The sequence below is a fragment of the Coenobita brevimanus genome, chromosome 1 (genome assembly GCF_032717465.1).
Source record: "Coenobita brevimanus isolate Jiangsu-jjx chromosome 1, ASM3271746v2, whole genome shotgun sequence".
Lineage (NCBI taxonomy): Eukaryota > Metazoa > Arthropoda > Malacostraca > Decapoda > Coenobitidae > Coenobita > Coenobita brevimanus.
Window position 1 is genome coordinate 19,849,337 of NC_136954.1, and position 22,895 is coordinate 19,872,231.

At 42.9% G+C, this 22,895-nt stretch overlaps 1 protein-coding gene across 1 annotated transcript in view; it reads right to left on the bottom strand.

The window, feature by feature from the left end:
* Window positions 1-22,895, bottom strand: part of LOC145391860 (glutamate receptor 1-like) — a 537,754-nt gene that overhangs the window by 488,455 nt on the left and 26,404 nt on the right. Inside the window, exon 3 of the mRNA XM_080266379.1 lies at window positions 14,026-14,050. Within this exon, the coding sequence (XP_080122505.1) occupies window positions 14,026-14,050 (25 nt within the window). The remainder of the gene's footprint in view (window positions 1-14,025; window positions 14,051-22,895) is intronic.

A 22,895-nucleotide genomic window follows, 5' to 3' on the forward strand; every position in this document is an offset into this window, starting at 1 on the left:
CAGAGTGCAGCTCTTTCTCCAATATGGAGGGGGGGGGGAATTGATTCAAAAAGAAAAAAGTTAGAGAAGAATATATAGGGTTCACTACGGTATTTTTACTAGTTTTTTTTTTTTTTCCTCCCAAATATAGTATTTTTTTTTTATGCGAGGAAGAAGGAACCAAAGGCCATGAGCCCGCAGTAACAGTTCCCTCCAAGAGAAAAACAAAATACAATAGAGAGCCAAATTCAAGATCCGATCATTTTGAGATGCCTGGACACACTGCGTTTGAAAGACTGGAGATCATAGGCAGCAGGAAATACAGACAGAGGGAGACTGTTCCAGAGCTGACCTGTTGCATAAATGAAAGACTGGGAGTAACGGTTAACTCTTGCATTAGAGAGTTGGACAGAAAAGGGATGAGAGTTTGCTGCCAGACGGGTGCTACGCGCCCGTCGTAGAGGTGGAGGAATGCAAGCAGACAGTTCAGAGGAGCAGTGACCATTAAAGTAGCGATAGAAAAGAGATAAAGATGCAACAGAGCGGCGAAGAGACAGAGGTTGAAGGGAGTCAGTAAGAGGAGGAGAGTTAATGAGACAAAAAGCCTTTGACTTCACCCTATTGAGAAGAGCTGTATGTGAGGAGCCTCCCCACACATGAGAGTTGTACTCCACACAGGGCCGGATAAAACTCCTGTATAGAGTCAACAATTGTGCAGGGGTAAAGAAAGAGCGGAGTCGGCTTAGCACACCCAATCTCTTGGAAGCAGATTTTACAAGAGATGTAATATGATTTTTCCAAGATAAGTCCCGAGTAAATGAAACCCCAAGCATGTTCAAGGATGATGCAGGATTAAGCTGAATATTATTAAACATTAGTGGGTATACCTGTGGAAGATTTTGTCGGGTTGATAGGTGTATATAAGAACTGAGTCTTAGATGCATTAAAGACAACCATATTATTTTTACCCCAGTCAGAGATACGAGCCAAGTCAGACATTAGGTGAGCCATAGCCTCATCCCTTGTTTGTTGAAGTAACTGTTGAGATGGGCGTTGCGGGAACCGAATGGAAAGGTGAAGGGTGGAGTCATCAGCGTATGAGTGGATAGGGTTAGATGTACAGCTTAGAAGATCATTGATGAATAAAAGGAAGAGAGTTGGTGATAGGACAGAGCCCTGAGGAACACCACTGTTGATAGATCTAGGAGAAGAACGATGGCCGTCTACAACAGCGGCTATAGAACGACCAGAAAGGAAACTAGCGATGAAGGCACAGATAGAAGGATAGAAACCGTATGAGGGCAGTTTGGAAATTAAAGATTTATGCCAGACTCGATCGAAAGCCTTTGAGATGTCAAGTGCAATGGCAAAGCTTTCGCCAAAGTCCCGAAAGGAGGATGACCAGGAGTCTGAAAGGTAGGTGAGAAGATCACCAGTGGAGTGTCCCTGATGGAACCCATACTGACGATCGGAAAGAAGGTTGTGATAGGAAAGATGCCTTTAAAATTTTTCTGTTAAGAATTGACTCGAAAACTTTGAAATACAGGACGTTAAAGCAATTGGACGATAGTTGGAGGGTTGGGAGTGGTCACCCTTCTTTGGGACTGGCTGAATGAGAGCAAACTTCCAGCAAGAAGGAAAGGTACAAGTTGACAGACAAAGGCGAAAGAGTTTGCCTAGGCAGGGTGTAAGCACAGAAGCACAGTTCTTGAGAACAACAGGAGGGACCCCATCAGGCCCATATGCCTTGTTAGTACTGAGGCCAGTGATGGCAGAAAATACATCAACTGAAGAAATTTTAATGTCAGCCATGAGGAAGTCAGAGGGGGGAAGTGATGGAGGAACAGCACCGGAATCGTCTAAGGTGGAATTGGAGGAGAAAGTCTGTGCGAAGAGATCTGCTTTATCAGTAGAAGAAATAGCTACAGAACCATCAGAGTAGAAAAGAGGAGGGAAGGATGAAGAGATAAAGTTGTTTCTAGGACCCGTATTTCCGTCAATTCCTAAGCTGTTTATTTTGCTTTTTACATTCTAAGATCACCGTTCTCTACATAAATAACGTACAAAAAGACATTAGCCAAACGTACCGTACCTAAAAATGAGTCGGTAAGGAAGAGATGTTAGGGAGCTTCCTTGGCCGCTGGGAATACGAGCCAAGGTTTCACAGGGTCTCTCGTGTAGTGGGGCTGCCCTGTTTTGCTGTGCTTGTTATGTGACTCATGTCTCTTTTTCTTTTCTTTATTACTTCTCTCTCTCTCTCTCTCTCTCTCTTTTAATCTTTCTCACTCGTACTTCTGTTGGTCATTCTTCCTTTCCTTACTCTTTCTCATATTCTGTTACACTTGCCCTTCTCACTCTCTTCTCTTAATGACTCCTCTTTCGAACTCTCATTTTTTACTCTGCACTTCTTTCTGGCACTTTTTTCTCTATTTCTCCTTTTTCTTGCACTCGTGTTTCTCACTCTTTCGCTTCCAGTTGTTCTCATCTTTTTCACATGCTTCGTTTTTTTGTTTTTTTCGTTTTCTTCCCTTTGTCTCTGTTTTTCTTTCCTTTCTCACTCTTCCTCTCTTTCCCACTTTATCTCTCATTCTTCCTGTTTCTCACTCTTCCTTCACTTTCTCACTCCCCCCCCCCCAGTCTCACTTCCTCTTTCTCGCTGTGCTTCCTCTCGTTTCTCAAACTCTATCCCTTTTCTTTCATCTCGTTTTCATTCATTCCGTATTGTCACGCCGTACATTTCTTTCTCTCCCTACTCATTAACAAACCTCATTCCCAAAACCTTCAGACCTCTGTAGATTTTCCCAGTGAGTAAAAATGAATATACTTTTTCACCTTAACTTGGCACAGATTTTCGTCCTCTTGAAATAGTGGTAGGAAAAAAAGCGCTACGACTATGCATCCTTTCTGTAGCACTTCTTCGTGATTAGCACCATATTCTAGTGTTAATGTGACAACTCGGCAATGAATATGAAGATACAATTTTTTTTTATCAAGTTAAGGTGAAGAGAGTATAGTTGGCCTGAGTAAAATAGGTATACAAGTCGTCTCTCCAGGGTCTTGGCACTGTTTGTTTAGCGATTTATTTTTGGATATGGCTTGTTAATATACAGGTGTAAGTTTGTATGTAAATAGTGATGGATATGATGATATTAGCATGGTCTGAGTAACACAGAAGGTAATAGCAAGGTGTAATCAAGACAAAATAAATCGCTTAGGAATAGGTGTTAGGGAGCTTCCTTAACCGACGATAATACGGGCCCAGGTGTAAGGAAGAATGGGGATAGTGTCTTAACCTTCCAGTCCTCGACATGTTTGTTGTTGAGAAGAAAAATCATCTGGGATTAGCCAGGGAAAAATAGACAAATCGTCCCCCAAGAGATACTCAGATTGAAAGGGAGGAAAATGTCTTACGATGACGTCATTTTTATGTACTTATGTATATATATGTATGTATGTATGTATGTGTGTGTGTATGCCTATTTATTTATTTATTTATTTACTTTGATAATCGACACTTATGCAGTATACGTGAATCCCTAGTAACGAATGGTATTAGAAAGTCTATGGTTGAATCCTCCAGTCTGAACATTCTCACGGAAATAGAATATAACTGTCTGGAGACAGCATGAATAACATAAAAGATTCGCAGTCGTCGTAGTGAAGTGTTAATTGATATGTGGCGAACTCTGTTGTTATTGGTGAAACTCTAGTATTTTATTCCCATGCTTCTACACACACACACACACACACACACACACACACACACACACACACACACACACACACACACACACACACACACACACACTCACTCACACAAAAGAGAATGTTTGTCTGTGTGACTGCCTGTCTATTCTCCGTGCAAATCGACAGGGATGTATAAAGAACTCTAAATGCTCTGTTAGTGTAACTCTAAAATGCTCTACTAGTGTAACTTCATACGACGAATTTAAATGTTTACTGTACAGTTACTGAAGTGGCGCCCCTGATGGCCAAGATTAGAACTAACTAGAAATGATCAAGTCAGTATGGCGGAAACATGGCAACCAATTACTGTAGTTTTTTTTTTCTTTACCTCTGCAACCAAATCATTATTAGCTACAACGGGTCGGATGGGTGGAGTGGGCTGGCAGGGTTGGTGGGTGGGTGGATAGTGGGAAAATAGGTCCATGGTAGGATTAGGTCAGTCGGGAATATATCGATGAGGAAATGGGCTAAGGGAGGAGCTTAGGTTCACTGGGTAAAATGGGCCCCCGAGGGTCATCTCCCACAGGGTGTGTGACCATCCAGGATCCCAGGCAATGCTCGATCATAGGGTTTTCCCGGGCAGCGCCGGATACCCCTGCGTTTATTCATCTGAGAGTGAAACAAAGGACTTGAGTGTTAATATTGTTACCTCCAACCCTCTCATGGCCGGGACAACTCTAGTATTCATGTTCAACTATCGTCAGACCATTTATGCAGCGAGTCAGTCACAGGAACCAGGGTGGATAATAGCCTACTGTCACCAATAACCCTCTCATGGTGGTGACATGTCTAGTATTCCCTTGCAGCTGATGCCAGATAGTTTCATTCAGTTAAAGTGTGGTTATAAGAGTCTGAGAGTGTTCATGAAGGCGGTATGAGAATTTACAATTCTAAAGTCTTTAAATTGGATACGTGATACGGTCGTACTGAGAAAGTAAAGCCATTGACGCGAAAAGTGGAGCCGCCACGGCAAATGTGACACGACCAGCATTGAGGGAGTCCCTGTGAAATTGCCACCTCGATAATCCGATTAGGGACATGACACCGCTAATACGGCCCAGGTGAGGGGAATGGATAAATGGCTGCTGACTCATTCCACACCAGGAAAGACTGGGAAAAAAAAAAAAAAAAAAAAGAGGGAGGGGAAATGAAATGTTGAAGCCAGGAAATACCGGACAGCTGCATTGGTGGAATAATGATGACAATGATTACTACAAAAAGAGTATTGAAAGAGTGATAATGAAATCAGCAGGAGGGAAAGGGATCGTTACTGCGTAGAGACAGAAATGCAGGTAAAGTGTCTGGTAGTCAGAATGGTAGGAGTCTTTATTTTCAGCTCAGTGTAGTCAGTTGAACATGGAAACGATTAAGCATTTGCTGATAAAAAATATAAGAAAGTGTTCATTGGGTTCATTGGGTTAAGAAATACTTAGAAACTATAATGTTACCAATGCAGTATAAAAGCTTTAGTGTCAGTGAAACTGTGTGTGTGTGTGTGTGTGTGTGTGTGTGTGTGTGTGTGTGTGTGTGTGTGTGAGAGAGAGAGAGAGAGAGAGAGAGAATGACTGTGGGGAAAGAGACTGGAGATGGATGAACGTGGAGTCCATAAAATTCAGAGCATGAAAATAGTGAGTGTGATTAGAATTAAGCAAAACAGGCCTTGGCACAGAGGCTTGAATTTAAGGTAGCATATGAGGCATCGAAGCGCCTCTTCCTTAACAATTAAGTTTGCATATAACACCATAGCACTCCATTGTATGTTATTTATATGGTGTTAATACCATCTCAGTTTGCATCAGTAACAGAATATTGAAATGTAGTGTGCAAAATCAGTCGCAAAAGAAAACGTGTCAGGAAGTATCCATATCTGAATTCGAATTAAAGTGTGCTGCGTATATTTATGAAAAGTTATCTTTTGTAATGATGACAAAAAACAAGACTGTTTTCGAGTCTCTGATATTGATGACAGAAAGCAGGATCGTTCTCGAGACGTTATCTTTTGTAGAGATAACAGATAGCAAGACTATCCTCGTTAAGTCTCTCGTGGCCATTACAACTCTAATACTCATTTCCAGCCAACATGAAGAGATTTTATTCAGCAGAGAGTGAGTTACAGGAGGCGTGCATTAGCCCAGTTATCTGGTTGAAATTTGTACCCTGAACAGAATTCCTAATGTAGCCTGATAAAAATATTCTTGTACATCAGTAATGTGAAATGGTAATCACCGCCCATAGTTATGATGCTTGACTTTGCTGTTCTGACTTCCTGTTAGCCCTTTAGGCTGTTAGAATTTTGGTGTTGGAGATAGACAGTCAAAGAAACAACTCTCTTCCCAGTTCCATCTGAAGAAAATCTACAGCTGACGAAATGGTGGAAAACAGAAGTTTCAAAAAAATTTTCCACTATCTATTCGTCAAACTTCTGGAAGATTTTTGTACGTCTGTCTGTACGTCTTCCCATGCTTGCATTACTATAGCCGGGCAGCTCCAGTGCCTGATTTTACAAACGTCCCTCACTTTCCACTCAGTCCATCGAAAGGGGGATGGTGGACTGCAGGAGGAGGGAAACTTTAACCTGCGGGTCCACTGGGTTCACGTTCAGATGAGCCTGAGGCCACAACAACAACTACAACTGATAATAATTTCCTCAGCTAAAGAGAATTCCCGGATATTTCTCCAGCTAAACAGAATTGCCGGATATTTTTTTTTCCGATAAACTGCATTGTCAGATACTTTTCTTAGCTAAGTACTGTAGAATTTTTTTTTTTTTTTTTTTTTTTTATGCGAGGAAGAAGGAACCAAAGGCATGAGCCCGCAGTAACAGTTCCCTTCAAGAGAAAAACAAAATACAATAGAGAGCCAAATTCAAGATCCGATCATTTTGAGATGCCTGGACACACTACGTTTGAAAGACTGGAGATCATAGGCAGAAGGAAATACAGACAGAGGGAGACAGTTCCAGAGCTGACCTGTTGCATAAATGAAAGACTGGGAGTAACGGTTAACTCTTGCATTAGAGAGTTGGACAGAAAAGGGATGAGAGTTTGCTGCCAGACGGGTGCTACGCGCCCGTCGTAGAGGTGGAGGAATGCAAGCAGACAGTTCAGAGGAGCAGTGACCATTAAAGTAGCGATAGAAAAGAGATAAAGATGCAACAGTGCGGCGAAGAGACAGAGGTTGAAGGGAGTCAGTAAGAGGAGGAGAGTTAATGCTCGACATTTTTCTCAGGTAAACAGAATTGTTAGATATTTTTCTCAGCTAAACTTAACTTTGGGATTTTTTTCTCAGCTAAACGGAACAGCGGGATATTCTTCACAGCTAAACAGAATTGCTGGATATTATTCCCAGCTAAACAGAATTTCGGATATTTTTCCCAGCTAAATAGAGTTGACGGATATTTTTCTCAGCTGAACATATCCCACAGCATTCATAACAGCAAGATTTTTTTTTTTCTAACCCTTTGATCGCCATTACTTCCAAGTTAAACAAAATTGCCAAATCAGACTGTTAGACAAAGTTTGTTTACCCCATGTCCCTATTTGACCAGCATTACATAATATAATTAGTATCCTGGATGTAAGTTTGGTAGGTGGATGTCACAGTCTGGGGAAACACTAGCGTAATTTGACCACGTTCCTGACCTCCATGTAGTCAATAGACATTCATCACAATCCCTGTTCTTCCTTTTAAGCCAAATCCAAGCAGTCTAGGGGTATCCTATGCATCACGATCCGATTCTCGAGCGGCTGCAACAAATCCCCATCAAAGAGACCTAATGCACCTTGTAACGAGAAAGAAACTGAACACACAAGCCCAGGAAAAGGAAATGAACTGGGCAGACGAGAATACCACACAGAACACAAGGTCGTTGATGAGGGAAATACTTGAACAAAGGAGCACCTTGCTTAAGCACCGTGGTGAAATGTGAGGCCAACTTTTACCCCGAACTGAGCTAATGTGAGGAACATGTTTATTTACAGCTGCCCTGGACGAGGCTGGTGCTGGAGTAAAGAAGAAAAATGGACCGGCAACAAGGGGTCTGTGAGATGAATGGGTCATGATTTGGCTGTGCAGAGCTGGGGATGGCATGATTTACTGGTGGAATCGGTTGAGTTGAAACCAGTTTACTGCCAAATGCTATGGATAAGCAGGATAAAATCGCCAGATGTATAAATTGTGCATATTTGTAATTGCCCAACTCCTACCAGTGGCTAAACTGATATTTTTAACAAGTTTAGCTGTTGGTAGGTGTATAAACATTGCATATTTTTAGTTGCCGAATTCCTACCCTTGGCTAAGCTGAATAAAATCGACAGCCTATTAAACACTGCATATTTTTGGTTGCCAAATTCCTACCCACACAGCACACTAAGTAATGGATCCCACTGTGTTTGTAACATGTACATGATCAGAGGTCCGTTGGTGCATATTGCGTTGTTTTATAGGCCAGTATTTTTAGCTGGCATCGGAGGTATGGTAACCCATCTGGCTCGTTGCTTTCTGTTGCACACTGCACTTGAGTTATGCGTCTTCTTGTATGTTACTGATGTAAAGGGTGTGGATAAACAGATAACATACGGGAAAGTTAGGTGTGGAATCGTTTATATATCGTTTGACAAAGAGGAACTACATCATCTGCTGTGTCCAAGGCCCGTATTCTCGTGGGGGTAAGGAAGCTCCCTAACACTCCTCCTCGTCGATTTATTTTTAGATTCGGCTGGGTAATATCGTTTTGTACATTTGTGCCGGGTATGGTTGTATTAGAATGACTTAAGTATCACACAGAAGCGGACGGCAAGGTGTAAATAGCAAAAGAATCGCTTAGGAAGAGGTGTTAGGGAGCTTCATTAACTGACGGTAACACAGGCCCAAGAGAACAGGCTAGGACACATAGCAACGTAATCTAGGTTGCATAGAGGCTTCGTAGCATCTCTTCCTCAGCGATTTATTTTGCGTATCACACTTTAACAGTCTGTTGCATACAGTTTATGTTTTCATAGCCACATAACTTTCATCATTCTCATACATGGCGATATTAAAGTTGAATGGGAAATATCGACATAGATTCTTCAACAACAAACATCATGATATGGAAGTGTAATCTGCATAATAAATCGCTAACAAAGAGGTATTACGAAATCTCCGTCATCTCTTAGAATACGACCCAAATTTGATACTGTCCCAAACAACTGGTTTAGCAACGGAAAGTTTTTATGATCGGAACCCCTTGAGGCCGATAATGTCGTTTTATTTATTTATTTATTTTGTAATTGTGATATCATGGAAGTATTATTCAGCGTAGGTTAGGCTCTTTTACCTGGAGGGGGTAGAGATAGTCTTTAAAAACTTCCTTACAATACAAGAGGCTTTTCCTAAGGTGAATATAAATGCCTGGTAGGAGCAAGAATACGCTGATAAGGACTCATACGAATTGAAGGGATGATAATCATCCATTATAGGTAGGTAGGTAGGTATATATATATATATATATATAGAGAGAGAGAGAGAGAGAGAGAGAGAGAGAGAGAGAGAGAGAGAGAGAGAGAGAGAGAGAGAGAGAGAGAGAGAGAGAGACTGGAAAAGGAAGGCAGGCCACAGTGTTAATCCTTCCACTTGTAAAAATTTCAGTGCCCCGGATTTCTCTTCAGCTTAGTAAAATCGTCTGACCTTAGCTGACAGTATGTCAAGGTAGGTAAATCGCAGCCAAAGGTTAAATCGTCTTATACTGTTGCTTAAAATGTGAGATAACAGATAAGGAATGATGGGGCCTTAATGCAGTAGTTGGAATTAGAGGGACTGTGTGTGTGTGTGTGTGTGTGTGTGTGTGTGTGTGTGTGTGTGTGTGTGCGGAGATTTGATTTATAGGCGCGAGGGGGTCAGGTGGTATTGCTAGTCTGGGAGAGTTATTGTGGGCTGTCGATGCTGGTGAAGTCGAGTTGGCGATGTTGGTAAGGGTGGGTTGTTTGAACGTCGCCTGCTGTTGAGAGAGAGAGAGAGAGAGAGAGAGAGAGAGAGAGAGAGAGAGAGAGAGAGAGAGAGAGAGAGAATAATATGAGAATGACAAGGAAGAGGAACACGGAAGAGGATGCACATGAATAGAGGGAGAAGGAAAGGAAAGAGGAGTCAGGTGATGAAAATTAAAAAAATATATATCAATTTGTTGAAGGAAGGGAGAGAGCAGCAGAAAACGAAGAGAAAAGAAAGCGAGGAGTGTTTGAATCTAGGATGGAAAGGGGAGAGGAAGGAAAGGGTGGATTGGAGTTGAGGGGAAGGAAGAGAGGGTGAAGGTAGGGTGGGGGAGGAACAGAGGGGAAAGGGGGAGGAGAAGGTTAAAACAAAGAGAATGAGAGAAGAATGAAGATAGTGAGTGGAAAGGGAGGGAGAAACGAAAGAGGGTGGGGGGTGAAGAGGATGGAGGGGAAGAGAGGAGAGACGGGAAGGGGAACGTGGTTGGATAGGTGAAAGACGGAATGGGGATGGTGGGTTGTGTGAGGAGGGGAGAGGACAGGAATAGGAAAGGGAAGAAAGTGAAGTCAAAGGGAGGGGAGGAAGGACCGGCAGAAGAGAGAGAGAGAAAGGGAGAGAAGTAGAGGGGAAGAGGGAAGGAAGAGGACAGTGTGGGTAGGGGGAGTTTCATGACACCATTTATCAAACCAGAAATATTCCAGGCCTTTTCAGGCTCCTCCATATTTTTATTACTTTTATCGTCTTTCTTTTTTATTATAGAGGCCAATGGTCAGCTTTGAGAGAGAGAGAGAGAGAGAGAGAGAGAGAGAGAGAGAGAGAATCAGATATAGGTCCATGTGATATGTGCGGCTCAGCCTGAAAGCCTGAGATTTTTTTTCTATTACCTCTTTTTTTTTTATTTGACAGTCTATCTCTGTCTGTCTCTGTCTGTCTGTCTGTCTGTCTGTCTCTGTCTGTCTGTCTGTCTGTCTGTCTGTCTGTCTGTCTGTCTGTCTGTCTGTCTCTCTCTCTCTCTCTCTCTCTCTCTCTCTCTCTCTCTATCTATCTATCTCTCTCTCTCTCTGTATCTATCTGTCTATCAATCTATCTGTGTATCTTTATCCTATATGCCAGTGTGGTGGGATACATAATGTGTTCCCTGGTGAAATCACGCCATCCCATCCATCGTCCATCTTCACTCACACCACCACAACATTCCCGCCTAACCACGCACACCCTTGGTATTTCTCACTTTATCCTATCTGTCTGTCTGTATCTCTGTCTCTCTATGTATCCTGGATGAAAGGAAAGGGGGTTAGAGAATGTGAATATAGGGAAGATTGTATGAGAAACTGTGTGTGTGTGTGTGTGTGTGTGTGTGTGTGTGTGTGTGTGTGTAAGAGAGAGAGAGAGAGAAAGGGGGGGGGTCTTCCTAAATATGCATGTAAAAACCAAAACTAAAAATGTCAAAAGTATAAGAAATATATCCTCAGGGAAAGGACTAGCCACCTCGAGGGCTGGCCAGAGTAAGAGCCAAAACCGTCCATCATATTTTCATGGGACTGGCGACGGCCGGAGATTTGAGACAGGCGATCTGTCATTATAATTTTATGGCGGGGCTTCCCATAGGGGGTAAGAATGGGAAGGAGGGAAGGAAAAGAGAGGGGAGGAGAGCATGATGGAGGCAGGGGAAGAAGGGATGGAGGAGAGTATGATGGAAGCAGGGGGAGGGAGGGAGGAAAGTATGATGAAGGCATGGGGAGGGAGGATGGGAAGGAAGGAAAGTGAAGGGAGGGGAGGGGAATGTGACGGAGGCAGGGGGAATGAAAGAGGAAGGAAGGAAGGAAAAGAGATTGGAGGAGAGTGTGACGGAGACAGGGAAAGGGAAGGAGGAAGGAGTGGGTAAGTGTTTGAGGCGGAAAGAAAGAGTGGAGGTATGAGGAAAGTGGTGAGGAGTATGGTTGGGGGAGATTGGTGAGGAGGAGAGTGGAGGGGGTGAGAGGTGAAGTATGGAACGGAGGGGGGAGAGGTTGGGGATGCTGCTTCGTTCGGGAGGAGACGAAGAGTTGAGGTGAGAGAGAGAGAGAGAGAGAGAGAGAGAGAGAGAGAGAGAGAGAGAGAGAGGTGATGAGCAGCAAGGGAATAGGTAAGTGGAGGGGGGGGGGTGAGGCATATGGCATTGGAGGAGATGATGAGTAGGGACAGAACAGTAGTGAATGGTAGAGGAACAGTGGAGGGTGAAGGGGATAAAGAAGGTGTAAGGATGGGGAATAGAGGAAGGGATGAGGATTGAGGAAAAGTAATGAGATGAGGAAAGAAATAGGTGCAAGAAAAGGTTGGGCATCAGGGGAAAATGGTAAGAATTGGGCTGGACTGATGGAAGGGGAAGCGCAAGGAAGGTAGATGTGGGGGGGGGAAGGGGTAGAATACTGTGGGGGTAGGGGAAGGAAGGCATAGGATGTGGGGGAAGAGATATATGACAGATGTCGAAATAGGGGGAGGTGGAAGAAGAAGAGAAGCCCAAGCAAGGAATTAGTGTTAAGCTTTCTGAATATGCACGAAAATATAGGTAAACTAATTCAGGGAGTGTAGGCGGGGACGAGGACGAGAGGGGAAAGAGGGAGAAAGACTGATTATTAGTAGAGTAGGAGAACTGTACACAGGAAAACAAACATTAAATCTATTTGATCCATTCGGTTCTTGTTTATAATAGGGTAGGTGATAATGAAAATCTCTGTTCAAGGAGGGAAAGATAAGGTTAGCCGAATAAAACTATCTGGGAATAGCAAAAAATATTACATGTTCAAATGAGGTGGGTGGGGTGAGGTGGTTAAAAATTAGGCTGTTTTGCAAAACTGGCGGCTATTTGCAAAGTATTATCCTAATAGCACCGCGGGACCCTAGGGTGTACACACACACACACACACACACACACACACACACACACACACACACACACACACACACACACACACACACACACACACACACGCACACACACACACACACACAAGAATAAGGAGGGAAGCCCAAAAACAGTTTGAGGAGGATATAATAAATAAAAGTAGTGATCAACCAAAGCTGTTTTACAGCTATATCAGAAGCAAAACCAAAGTAAAAGATATAATACAATCAATTACGGACGAGGGAATCACTTATACACAAGAGAAAGATATTTGTGAAGCACTAAATAAGAATTTCCAATTAGTTTTTACAGAAGAAAAAAAATTTGATAGGGACTATGTGGAACATGCATGTCCACACATACTACCAGATATACAAATAGCAGAAAAAGTAATACAGGAGGAGTTAAGTAGATTAGACAGAGGAAAAGCAAGTGGTCCGGATGAAATTTCATGTTGTGTACTACGAGAATGTGCAAAGGAGTTAAGTAAACCATTATTTTTAATTTTCAAGAAATCCTTGAGTCAAGGTAAACTACCTGATATTTGGAAAAAAGCAAATATTGTCCCCTTATTCAAGAAAGGAAATAGACAAAATCCACTCAACTACCGACCAGTATCACTGACCAGTGTTGTAAGCAAGGTATTAGAAAAGCTTGGGTAAGTCATCTAGAAGAACACAGTATGATAACAGAAAGACAGTTTGGTTTCAGAAAAGGAAAATCATGTGTTACTAATCTGTTGAGCTACTATGACAGAGTAACAAACACAATACAGGAAAGGGAAGGATGGGTGGACAGTATCTATTTAGATTTCAAGAAAGCTTTTGACACAGTACCACATCAAAGACTTTTATGGAAACTGTACCATCAAGGAGGAATTCGAGGCAAACTGTTTTGTTGGATGCAAGACTTTCTCATAAAAAGAGAAATGAGAACAGTACTAAGAGGAAACTACTCATCATGGAAAGAAGTGACTAGTGGAGTACCACAGGGTTCAGTGCTGGCACCAATCATGTTTTTAGTGTATATGAATGATATAAACAGTAACACTGGAAATGAGAGCTATCTGAATATGTTTGTAGATTATGCAAAAATACAAAGGAGAATTACTAACACAGACTCTTGTAAAGAGCTACAAGAAGAATTAAATAAACTTCATGAATGGAGTAGTACATGGCAAATGGAATTCAATGTGGACAAGTGTCATGTAATCAAGGTTGGTTAAAGTGGAAAAAGACCTGATTGGGATTATAAGTTAGGAAATAAAACCCTATACACATCAGAAAGAGAGAAAGACCTAGGTGTGATTATCAATAACAGACTATCTCCGGCTGACCACATCAGCGAGAAGGTACGGAACATGTATACACTGCTTGCAAATATGAGAATAGCATTCACATACATAAATGAAGACATGCTAAGAAGGATAATAACATCATTCATTAGACCAACCCTGGAATATGCATCAGTAGTCTGGAGTCCTCATCTCAATAAGCACATAGACAAGATTGAAAAAGTTCAAAGGGCCGCTACAAGATGGATACCAAGCTTAAGGGACCTAAGCTACGAAGAAAGACTAAATAAACTGAATCTACCAACACTACAGTACAGGAGAGAAGGAAAAGAGGTGACATGATAATTCTATATAAGTGCATATCAGGGAAGGAGAAAATTGACATAAATGATTACTTAACATATGGAGAAGCATCAGCAAGAGGACACTGCAAAAAACTGCATTAGAAGAGAGGTGATAAAGACGTAAGGAAATTCAGTTTCCCAAACAGAGCAATTGATCAGTGGAATGCACTACCGAATGAAATAGTGTGTGCCAAAACAATTCACAAATTTAAGGATATGTACGATAAATATGGTTTAAGACACGGGACAGTACGAGCTTGACTCATTCCTGTAAAGATACAATTAGGTAAGAATTAGGTAAGAACACACACACACACACACACACACACACACACACACACACACACACACACACACACACACACACACACACACACACACACACCGCTCGCTGGTGCAGTGGTAACGTTCTCGCTTGCCATCTGGTAGACGGGAGTTCGCGCCTCGCTCAGGTTGCGAAAAGTTTCACTGACGAAGTGGGTGGTTACTGTCCCCCTGCAGCAAGGGGACGGGTGTGTTCGTGTGTGAAGGTCACAGCCTTGCCCTTAGATCGGACTATATGAGCTCTCAGCTCCCTTCCGGGAGGGTAAAAGCTGACCATCACGACCATCAAGTGATCCTGACCGACCCGGTGAATTACACACACACACACACACACACACACACACACACACACACACACATGTGATTTCCTTAGTCTTTAACTGTGTAGGTCGCCGTTTGGTACGGTAACAAGTTCTCGCAATATCGAGTGTGTTACAAAACTGAAAGAAACCCCGCACAGCAAAAAGGTTTAGAACTATATAATATTTTCACTACGTCGGCAGAGTGTTCTTTCTGAGTTTTATTGTCAGTATTATACACTTCTTACACTAACTTGGCCAAAATTTACCATCTCTCCATCTTGAATGCTGAGTTATAACAAGAGATAAACACTAGAATAAGATGCTGGTCGCCAAGTGCTATGGGAAAGATACAAAGCCGTAGTATTATTGTCCTCTGCACCTGAGCTACGTGAAAAGAGCAGCAAAGGGATGAAAATCTAGCCCAGCTTAAGGTGAAAGAACTATAGTACGAACGAGAATGAGTGAATAAGTGATTCTCTTAAACTCAACTGCCTAAATTATTGTCATGAGTTTCAGTGACCCTCTTTTACCGACTGTCTATCTATCTATCTATCTATAGCCCGACGCCCTAATCCCGCAAAGGGTGGCCGCAGACAAAACGCCTCCAAGTCACTCTGTCACCCACCATTTGACTATCCTCCCCCCAACTCACCCCCCCCTCCCTCATATACCTCTCAACTCCATCCCTCCACCTCATCCTCGGTCTACCCCTCCCTCTCCCTCCCTCCACCTCACCTACATACACCCTCTTAGTCAGTTTTTCATTCTCCATTCTCACCACATGTCCAAACCACCTCAATGTATTTCTCCTAATCTTCTCAACCACATCCACATCTACCCCACAACGTTCCTTCACTTCTTCATTCGTCAACCTGTCCCTCCACGTCACTCCACATGCTCCTCTCAAGTAACTCATTTCCACTGCTCTCACTCTTGACTTGTTCCCCTCTTGCAAGGTCCACGCCTCGCTTCCATACGTCAGGGTAGGGATCACAATACCATCATGCAGTGACTTCTTACCTTCCATACTCACCTCCCTATTTCTCATCACTGCTTTCAGTGTACCAACAACCTTCCTTCCCTGCTGTACCCTTTCACGTACTTCATCCCCCAAAGTTCCATCCTTACTCATCATACTACCCAAGTACTTGAATGCACTCACATTCTCCATATCCTCACCATCCAACCTCACTGCACAATCTGTGACTTCATTCCTCTCAAACACCATAACTTTACTTTTGTTTACATTAACTTTCAGCTTCCTCCTCCTACACACTGTCCCAAATTCATTCACCAAACCTTGCAACTCCCATTCATCTTCACTCAACAACACTGTATCATCAGCAAACAGCAACACCGGAAGCTTCCAAGTCTCACCCTCATTCATTAGGGCCAGCTCCACATCCACTGCCCTACCTTGCACCTCCTTTACAACCCCATCCATATATATATTAAACAGCCATGGAGACATCACACAACCCTGTTTCAGTCCCACATTGAGATCAAAGAACTCACTCAGCTCACCATCCACTCTCACCGTAGCCCTAGCTCCCTCGTACATACTCTTCACTGCACTCAACAATTTCCCCTCCACTCCATATATTCTTAATACCTTCCACATACCTTGCCTATCTATTCTGTCATAAGCTTTCTCCAAGTCCATGAAGGCAGCATACACTTTTCTTCCCTTCTCTAGATACTTCTCCACTAAACATCTTAGAACAAATATCTGATCTACACACCCTTTTCCCTTCCTAAATCCCCCTTGTTCTTCTCCAACTAGCTCCTCTGTCATATGCCTAACCCTATCAATGAGTACTCTACCATATATTTTACCAGTCACACTAAGAAGGCAAATACCCCTATGGTTACCACATACTTCTCTTTCCCCTTTTCCTTTGTACAGAGGAACAATTATACCTGATTTCCAGTCCTCTTTAACCCTTCCCTCTTCCAAAGCCAATCTACACAACTTCCATATCCACTCCACAACAATCTCACCCCCATACCTAAGCATTTCACCACACACTCCATCAATTCCTGGGGCCTTTCCCAGCTTAATCTTCTTCATCGCTTCCACTACTTTCGCCCTACTGATCTCTTCCTCCCTCCTCTCATCTCTTCTTCTCCCAGCCATTCCCCAACCACTTATACTCACACTGCTCTCACTCTCTACATTCAACAAATCCTCAAAGTGCTCCTTCCATCTCCTCAATTTCTCTCTCTTCTCCACCAACAATCTATTATTGCTATCTTTCACTCCCCTACTATTTCCCCTTTCACACTGCCTTACTTTCTTTACCTCCTTCCAAAACAATTTCTTACTCTCCCTCCATTTCACACTCAGATTCCTCCCAAACTCTTCATCCACTTTCTTCTTACTCTCCATCACCAGTCTCTTAACCTCCGTTCTCCTGCTCACATATACCTCTCTCTTCTCTCTCTCATCTTCTCCCCTACCTCTACTCGCCAACCATTCACCATATGCCTTCTTCTTTTGTTCCACAGCTCGTTTCACCTCGTCATTCCACCATGCGGTCCCTTGCACACCCTTGCATCTCCTCCTCACTCCACAAACCGCCTCACACGCTGCGCCTATCTCTTCCGTGAATATCTTACATACGTCTTCCACCCCTTCCATCTGCTCTAGCTCATGCCTTCCCGATCTTTCTTCCACTATGCTCTTATACTCTGCCATTTTCTCACTATCTTGCAGTTTCTCCACTCTTCTCACAGGACTGACTAACAATTAATTTTTTCATCCCCCCAAAATGGGGCCATTCCCCAACTTCAATGCAAAGGAGTGGCTGTGTAAATTCGATGGGCTATAATTATGCGGTAGGAAGGAGTCTCCTTGGTTAGTAGTTAGATGGACCTTGCCATGTGACTACACTTATCCATCCATTGAGCTGAAAGAGATTAGAGATTATTACAAGAAAATACATACTGAAAAGAAAAAAAAAATAGATGTTTAAAAGGAGGGAGAAAGGGAACTAGCCAGGAGAGGTCAGATAATGTGAGTGAGAATGAGAGTGTGGGTCTGTTCTACAAGTGGGGCACATTTCGTCAGTGACTCTACGCACCTCTAATCTAAGCTGGTAACTGAGGAGGGCTGGGTGATGTCCTGATATAAACCTAAAAAAGTGAACTCAATCAGCCCTGTTATTCTCAGGATACCGTACCTCTGATGGGTGGATGTCGGGAAGGGAGATTGTAGTTTAATGCAACAATCAAGGTGTTGTTTTGCCCTGCACGTAAAATGAATATGTAGTTGTTTCTCCATTCATTGTGTTGGATTGTCTGGAGGTGGGATGTTGTTGAAGGGGGTCTGCTAATGTTTGTGTGGTGATTGTTTTGTGTTTAGTTTTGTTGTGTGGCTCTTGCATGTAATGACGAGAGTTGTTTGATGTCACAGGCTGCCGCATACAGTGGTATTGGTGCAGCCAGTGATGATGGGCAGAGCGTTGTTGCATATGGTCTGCAAGGTGTTGTAGAGGGTGTTAGGTAGTGTGGGGGCACATGCCGGAGACACCATTGATCTGATATATTGTTTGTAGAGTAGGGAGTGTATTTCTTTTTGTTGCCCAAATTGTCTTTCTTTAATTGCCCTGAGTGAGTTGAGTTTGGGATACACCGCATTTTGCTGTCTTGTATGTAGTCCTTGAAGATATGTCCAGTGTCATATGTCTGGCCAAAAAGTCAATACTATCCTTACTTCTCCGCCCCCCCACCTCACCCCCCCCAAAAAAAAAAAACCCACTGTGTGAAGTCTCGAGGCGAACGAAAACTCCTCGCCAGTAATAAAAAAGTCTTAAAGTCAGTACTCCTAACCTCCGAAAAGTCTTAGACCCAACACACTCTCTCCACAAAGTCTCAAATCCAGCGCCTCGCCCCCCTCGCCAGAAAGTCCCAAACTCATCCCTCCCGCTCCCTTAAAAAAGAAGAAAGAAAAAAATGGAGAGGGGGGGGGGAAGGGAAGGGGGGAGAGGAAGGCAAGAGTCTGGAGACCACAACAAAACCCATCCAATGGTAATTGACATAAAATCCCCTCTTGATACGGCGGAATTGCCCAGAATAGGTCCTTACTGTGCCAACTTTGTTTAATATCCCAGCTACGTGCTTGGACTGCCTGCCGCACTCCCTGCCTCAACCCTTCCTGCCCCATCTTCTGTTTGTGCCCCCTCACCACCTTCCTCACTATCCCCAACTCCCCATCCTCCCCAGTCTCTGTCGTCTTTCGGAAATTTGCGCCGCCTGCCTGTCTGCCGTCACTTCCCCCCCCCCCTTCCTCTGTCTGCATTTTGTCTGGGTCAGCCTGTCTGTCTGTCCCCCACTTTTTGTATCCCAGTTCCCCTCATCACCCCCCTTACCCATCTCCGATCTCTTTCCTTCTTCGACCTCGTCCACAGATCTTTTTCTGCTTCTTTTTCCTCTTCTTCTTCCTCCTCTTCTTTTTTGTTCTATCTTCTTCGTCCAGGTATCCATATCTGCTGCCTGCCTGTTTCTTTCTCTTTGTTTGAACCCACCCATGCCATCTCCTGATGCCGAAAACCCTTTTCTCAGCCTCCTATCCCTCTTCGCCCATTGTTATTTTTATTAAACTACTTCCAGACCAGTGCCTACTGTCTGTCTGCTTGTGTCTGTCGTCTGGTCTGTCTGTCTGAGGCCTTCCTCTACCCTCCCCCCCCCCCTCTACCGTCGCCTTCGTTCCCTTGCCGCCGTCCCTGCACCTCTCCCCCCTCCCCTTGAGCTTGCCCCACCCCTCTCGCCACCCCTACCCTTGCCACCCCCTACCCTCGCCACCCCTTTTTTCCCATCACCTCATCTCAAATCTCGAACCTTCCTGGCTCCCTTTTCCCCAACCCTCCCCACACCCACTCTGTTCCCCCTCCCCCATCATCATCGTTCTTCGCCCCCAATCCCTCTCCTTACCCCACTCCCTTTCCCTACCCTCATATTTCCTGCCTTCGAAATCCGTGTATAAAACCTCTTCCCCCCATTCTTCTCCTCCCCCACTCTCAAATCTCTAATCTCCCCCGCTTCCCCCCCCCCCCGCTTCTTCCTCTTCTCTCCCTCCTCAGTTCCCTCCTCCCCTCCGTCCCCTCCTTGGTCTTCGTCCACTGTTTTTTTTTTTTTTTATGGGGGATTCTTTTTTACCTGAAATTCATTTAGTTATTTTGGGAGAGAGAGAGAGAGAGAGAGAATAAGGAGGAAGAATTAGAGAGAGAAGGAGGGAGAAGAAAGAGAAGAGGAAGGAGGGGGAGGAGAAAGAAGGGATGGTGAGGGAGGAGAAGGGAGGGAATGAGGGAGGAAAAGGAGTGAGAGAGAAATAGAATTTAAAAAAAGGAGAGGGAGATATACGATGGGAAAAGGGAGGGAAATAAGGAAGGAAAGGGAGAAAGAATGAAGGAAAGGAAAGGAAGAAGGAAAAACATGAGACTGAGGAAAAAAAGAATGGAGAGAGAGAGAGAGAGAGAGAGAGAGAGAGAGAGAGAGAGAGAGAGAAAGGAAATGAAGAAGTAGGGAAAAGATGGTTGAAGAAGGAAGAGAGGTGGATGAAGAAAAAGGGAACGGGAGGGAGATAAATGACAAGAAAGAAGAAGGAAGGGGGAAGAGGAAGAAAAAGAACGGAGATGGTAAGAAGGAAGAAAAGGGAAAGATGAAACTGACAAGAGGGAAGAAAGGGGAGAAGGGATATTGCAAAAAAGCAAGCAGTGAGAGAGGGCATGAAGGAAGAAAGCGAAACGAGGAATTGACATGAAGGAAGAAAATGGAGAAGGGAGATGGCAAAAAAGAAGAAAGGAGAGAAGAGAGATGACGAGAAACACGGGAGAAGAGTGTTTGGCAAGCAAGAAGGAAGGGAAGAAGCAGAATGGCAAGAAGGAGAGAGGAGATCAACAAAGAAAGGTGATATCAGGGAGGAGGAGGAAGTGACATATAAAATACGAGTGTATGAGGGTAATGAGAAGGCAAGGCAAATGAGAATGGGAATAAAAGAAAGGCAAGGCAGAAGGAGGTAAAGGATTGATGATGATGATGATGATGATGATGTAGTCTTGACGATAGAAGATAACGACATGAATAGCCGTAAATGAGGAAGGATTAAAAGAGAAAAGACGACACTGACGGGAAAGAAGGAAGGAAAGATCTAGCCTTTGGAAATGATGGAGGAAGCCCAGGTAGAGTTATGGAGCTGGGAAGGAAGAATAACGAAGAGGTCCAGTATTTACTCTCATCTTAACCTCTTCAATTCGATGACGTGTTTGTATTTTATCCTTGCTATATTCGGACGGTTTGATTCACTTCAGTATATTCAGGATAAGCTTAGCATACAGTATAGTCTTCATAAACCTCATCCCAGCGACAGGTCCTCCCCAGATTGACTAAAACTGACATTAGGTTGCAAGCTTAAAGTGAAAAAGTCGGATTGAAGGGATTAAGTTGTGCATTAGGTTACCCGTGTCTTTTAGTTTCATTCATACAAGTAATTAACACTTCAGAATTAAATAAGTGGTGTTAAAGTGAACACACACACACACACACACACACACACACACACACACACACACACACACTAATAAAAGCTGTTATGGATATACGTTTCTCGTAAAAAAAAATAACAAGATCCTCTATAAATGACACCCGAGGAGAGTGATGGTAACAGAAATATTTACAGAGCAGAAGTACGTCCTTTCAATGTTGACAGAGCAGAAGTACGTCCTTTGAATTTGCAGACCAGAAATGCGTCCTTTGCTTTTTACAGAGCAGAAGTACGTCCTTTGAATGTTTACAGAGCAGAAATACGTCCTTTGTTTACAGAGCAGAAATAAGTCCTTCGAGAGTTTACAGAGCAGAAATACGTCCTTTGATTGTTTACAGAGCAGAAGTACGTCCTTTGATTGTTTACAGAGCAGAAGTACGTCCTTTGATATTTACAGAGCAGAAATACGTCCTTTGATTGTTTACAGAGCAGAAATAAGTCCTTTGAGTGTTTACTGAGCAGAAATACGTCCTTTTTTTGGCAGTGTTTATTCCCAATATATACGTATGTAACCATATAAAACTGAATACCTGATTAACATAATCACCATTCTGATTACAGTAATTTCCCCTTTTCACAATGCTTTCATGAACCATGAAGTAAACCATTAACAGTGTAAAAAGGGGAAAAGAGAAGATAGAAAACAGTGAGAGAGAGAGAGAGAGAGAGAGAGAGAGAGAGAGAGAGAGAGAGAGAGAGAGAGAGAGAGAGAGAAGCAGTAAAAGATTTTCCACTGTGCTATGGGGTGAGAACAGTAACAGATGTATTATAGTGGACACTAATATCAATCTACTTTTTTGTTGAAGCATTAATAACTTTTACATAAAAAGTTTGATTGGATTCTGATGATCGCAATACTGGATTATCAGAGTCAGTGGTCACTGTCTTGTTAATTATCGTTCTGATGGGGATCGCTAGTAGTGTCCACAATAGCACTTTTTATACTTGATCTTCAGGAGTGATTTAAGCATTGAATATTATTATTTATTTTTAGAAGAAATATTTCACACAGAGATTTCACTTATTAGTTTTTAAAAAATGGGAAGTGCACATAATCTTTGCATTATTGGGTCAAGGCCTTGGAAAATTTTAAAGCAAGATTCTTAGGGAATGAAATACGAAAGTGACCTGCTTTTTTGGACAAACTTTATAAATGGTATCAGTTGCATTTTCGAAGTTATTGTTTTATTTATATATTATCACGTGTTTTTGTTATCTAAAGACTTTTTTTTGTTCACCTTTGGAAATATCTCGTAGTGAAAGGGATAATGAGAACCTGGTTAGCTCATAATACCTTTAAAGCTACTCAGTAGCTGAATAAAATCGTCTGTAGGGAACTGCAACAACACAGAGACGAAATCCCATCCGAAGTGGGTTAGGAAGGGACATACAAATAAGAACTGTTCGCCATATTGCGTTATGGGAATAATAATAGTAGATTTAAATATTCGGGTTGTAATATCCATGGTTGCAATAAATAAAAGGGAGGGAAAGGCATGTAATATCAGCATGT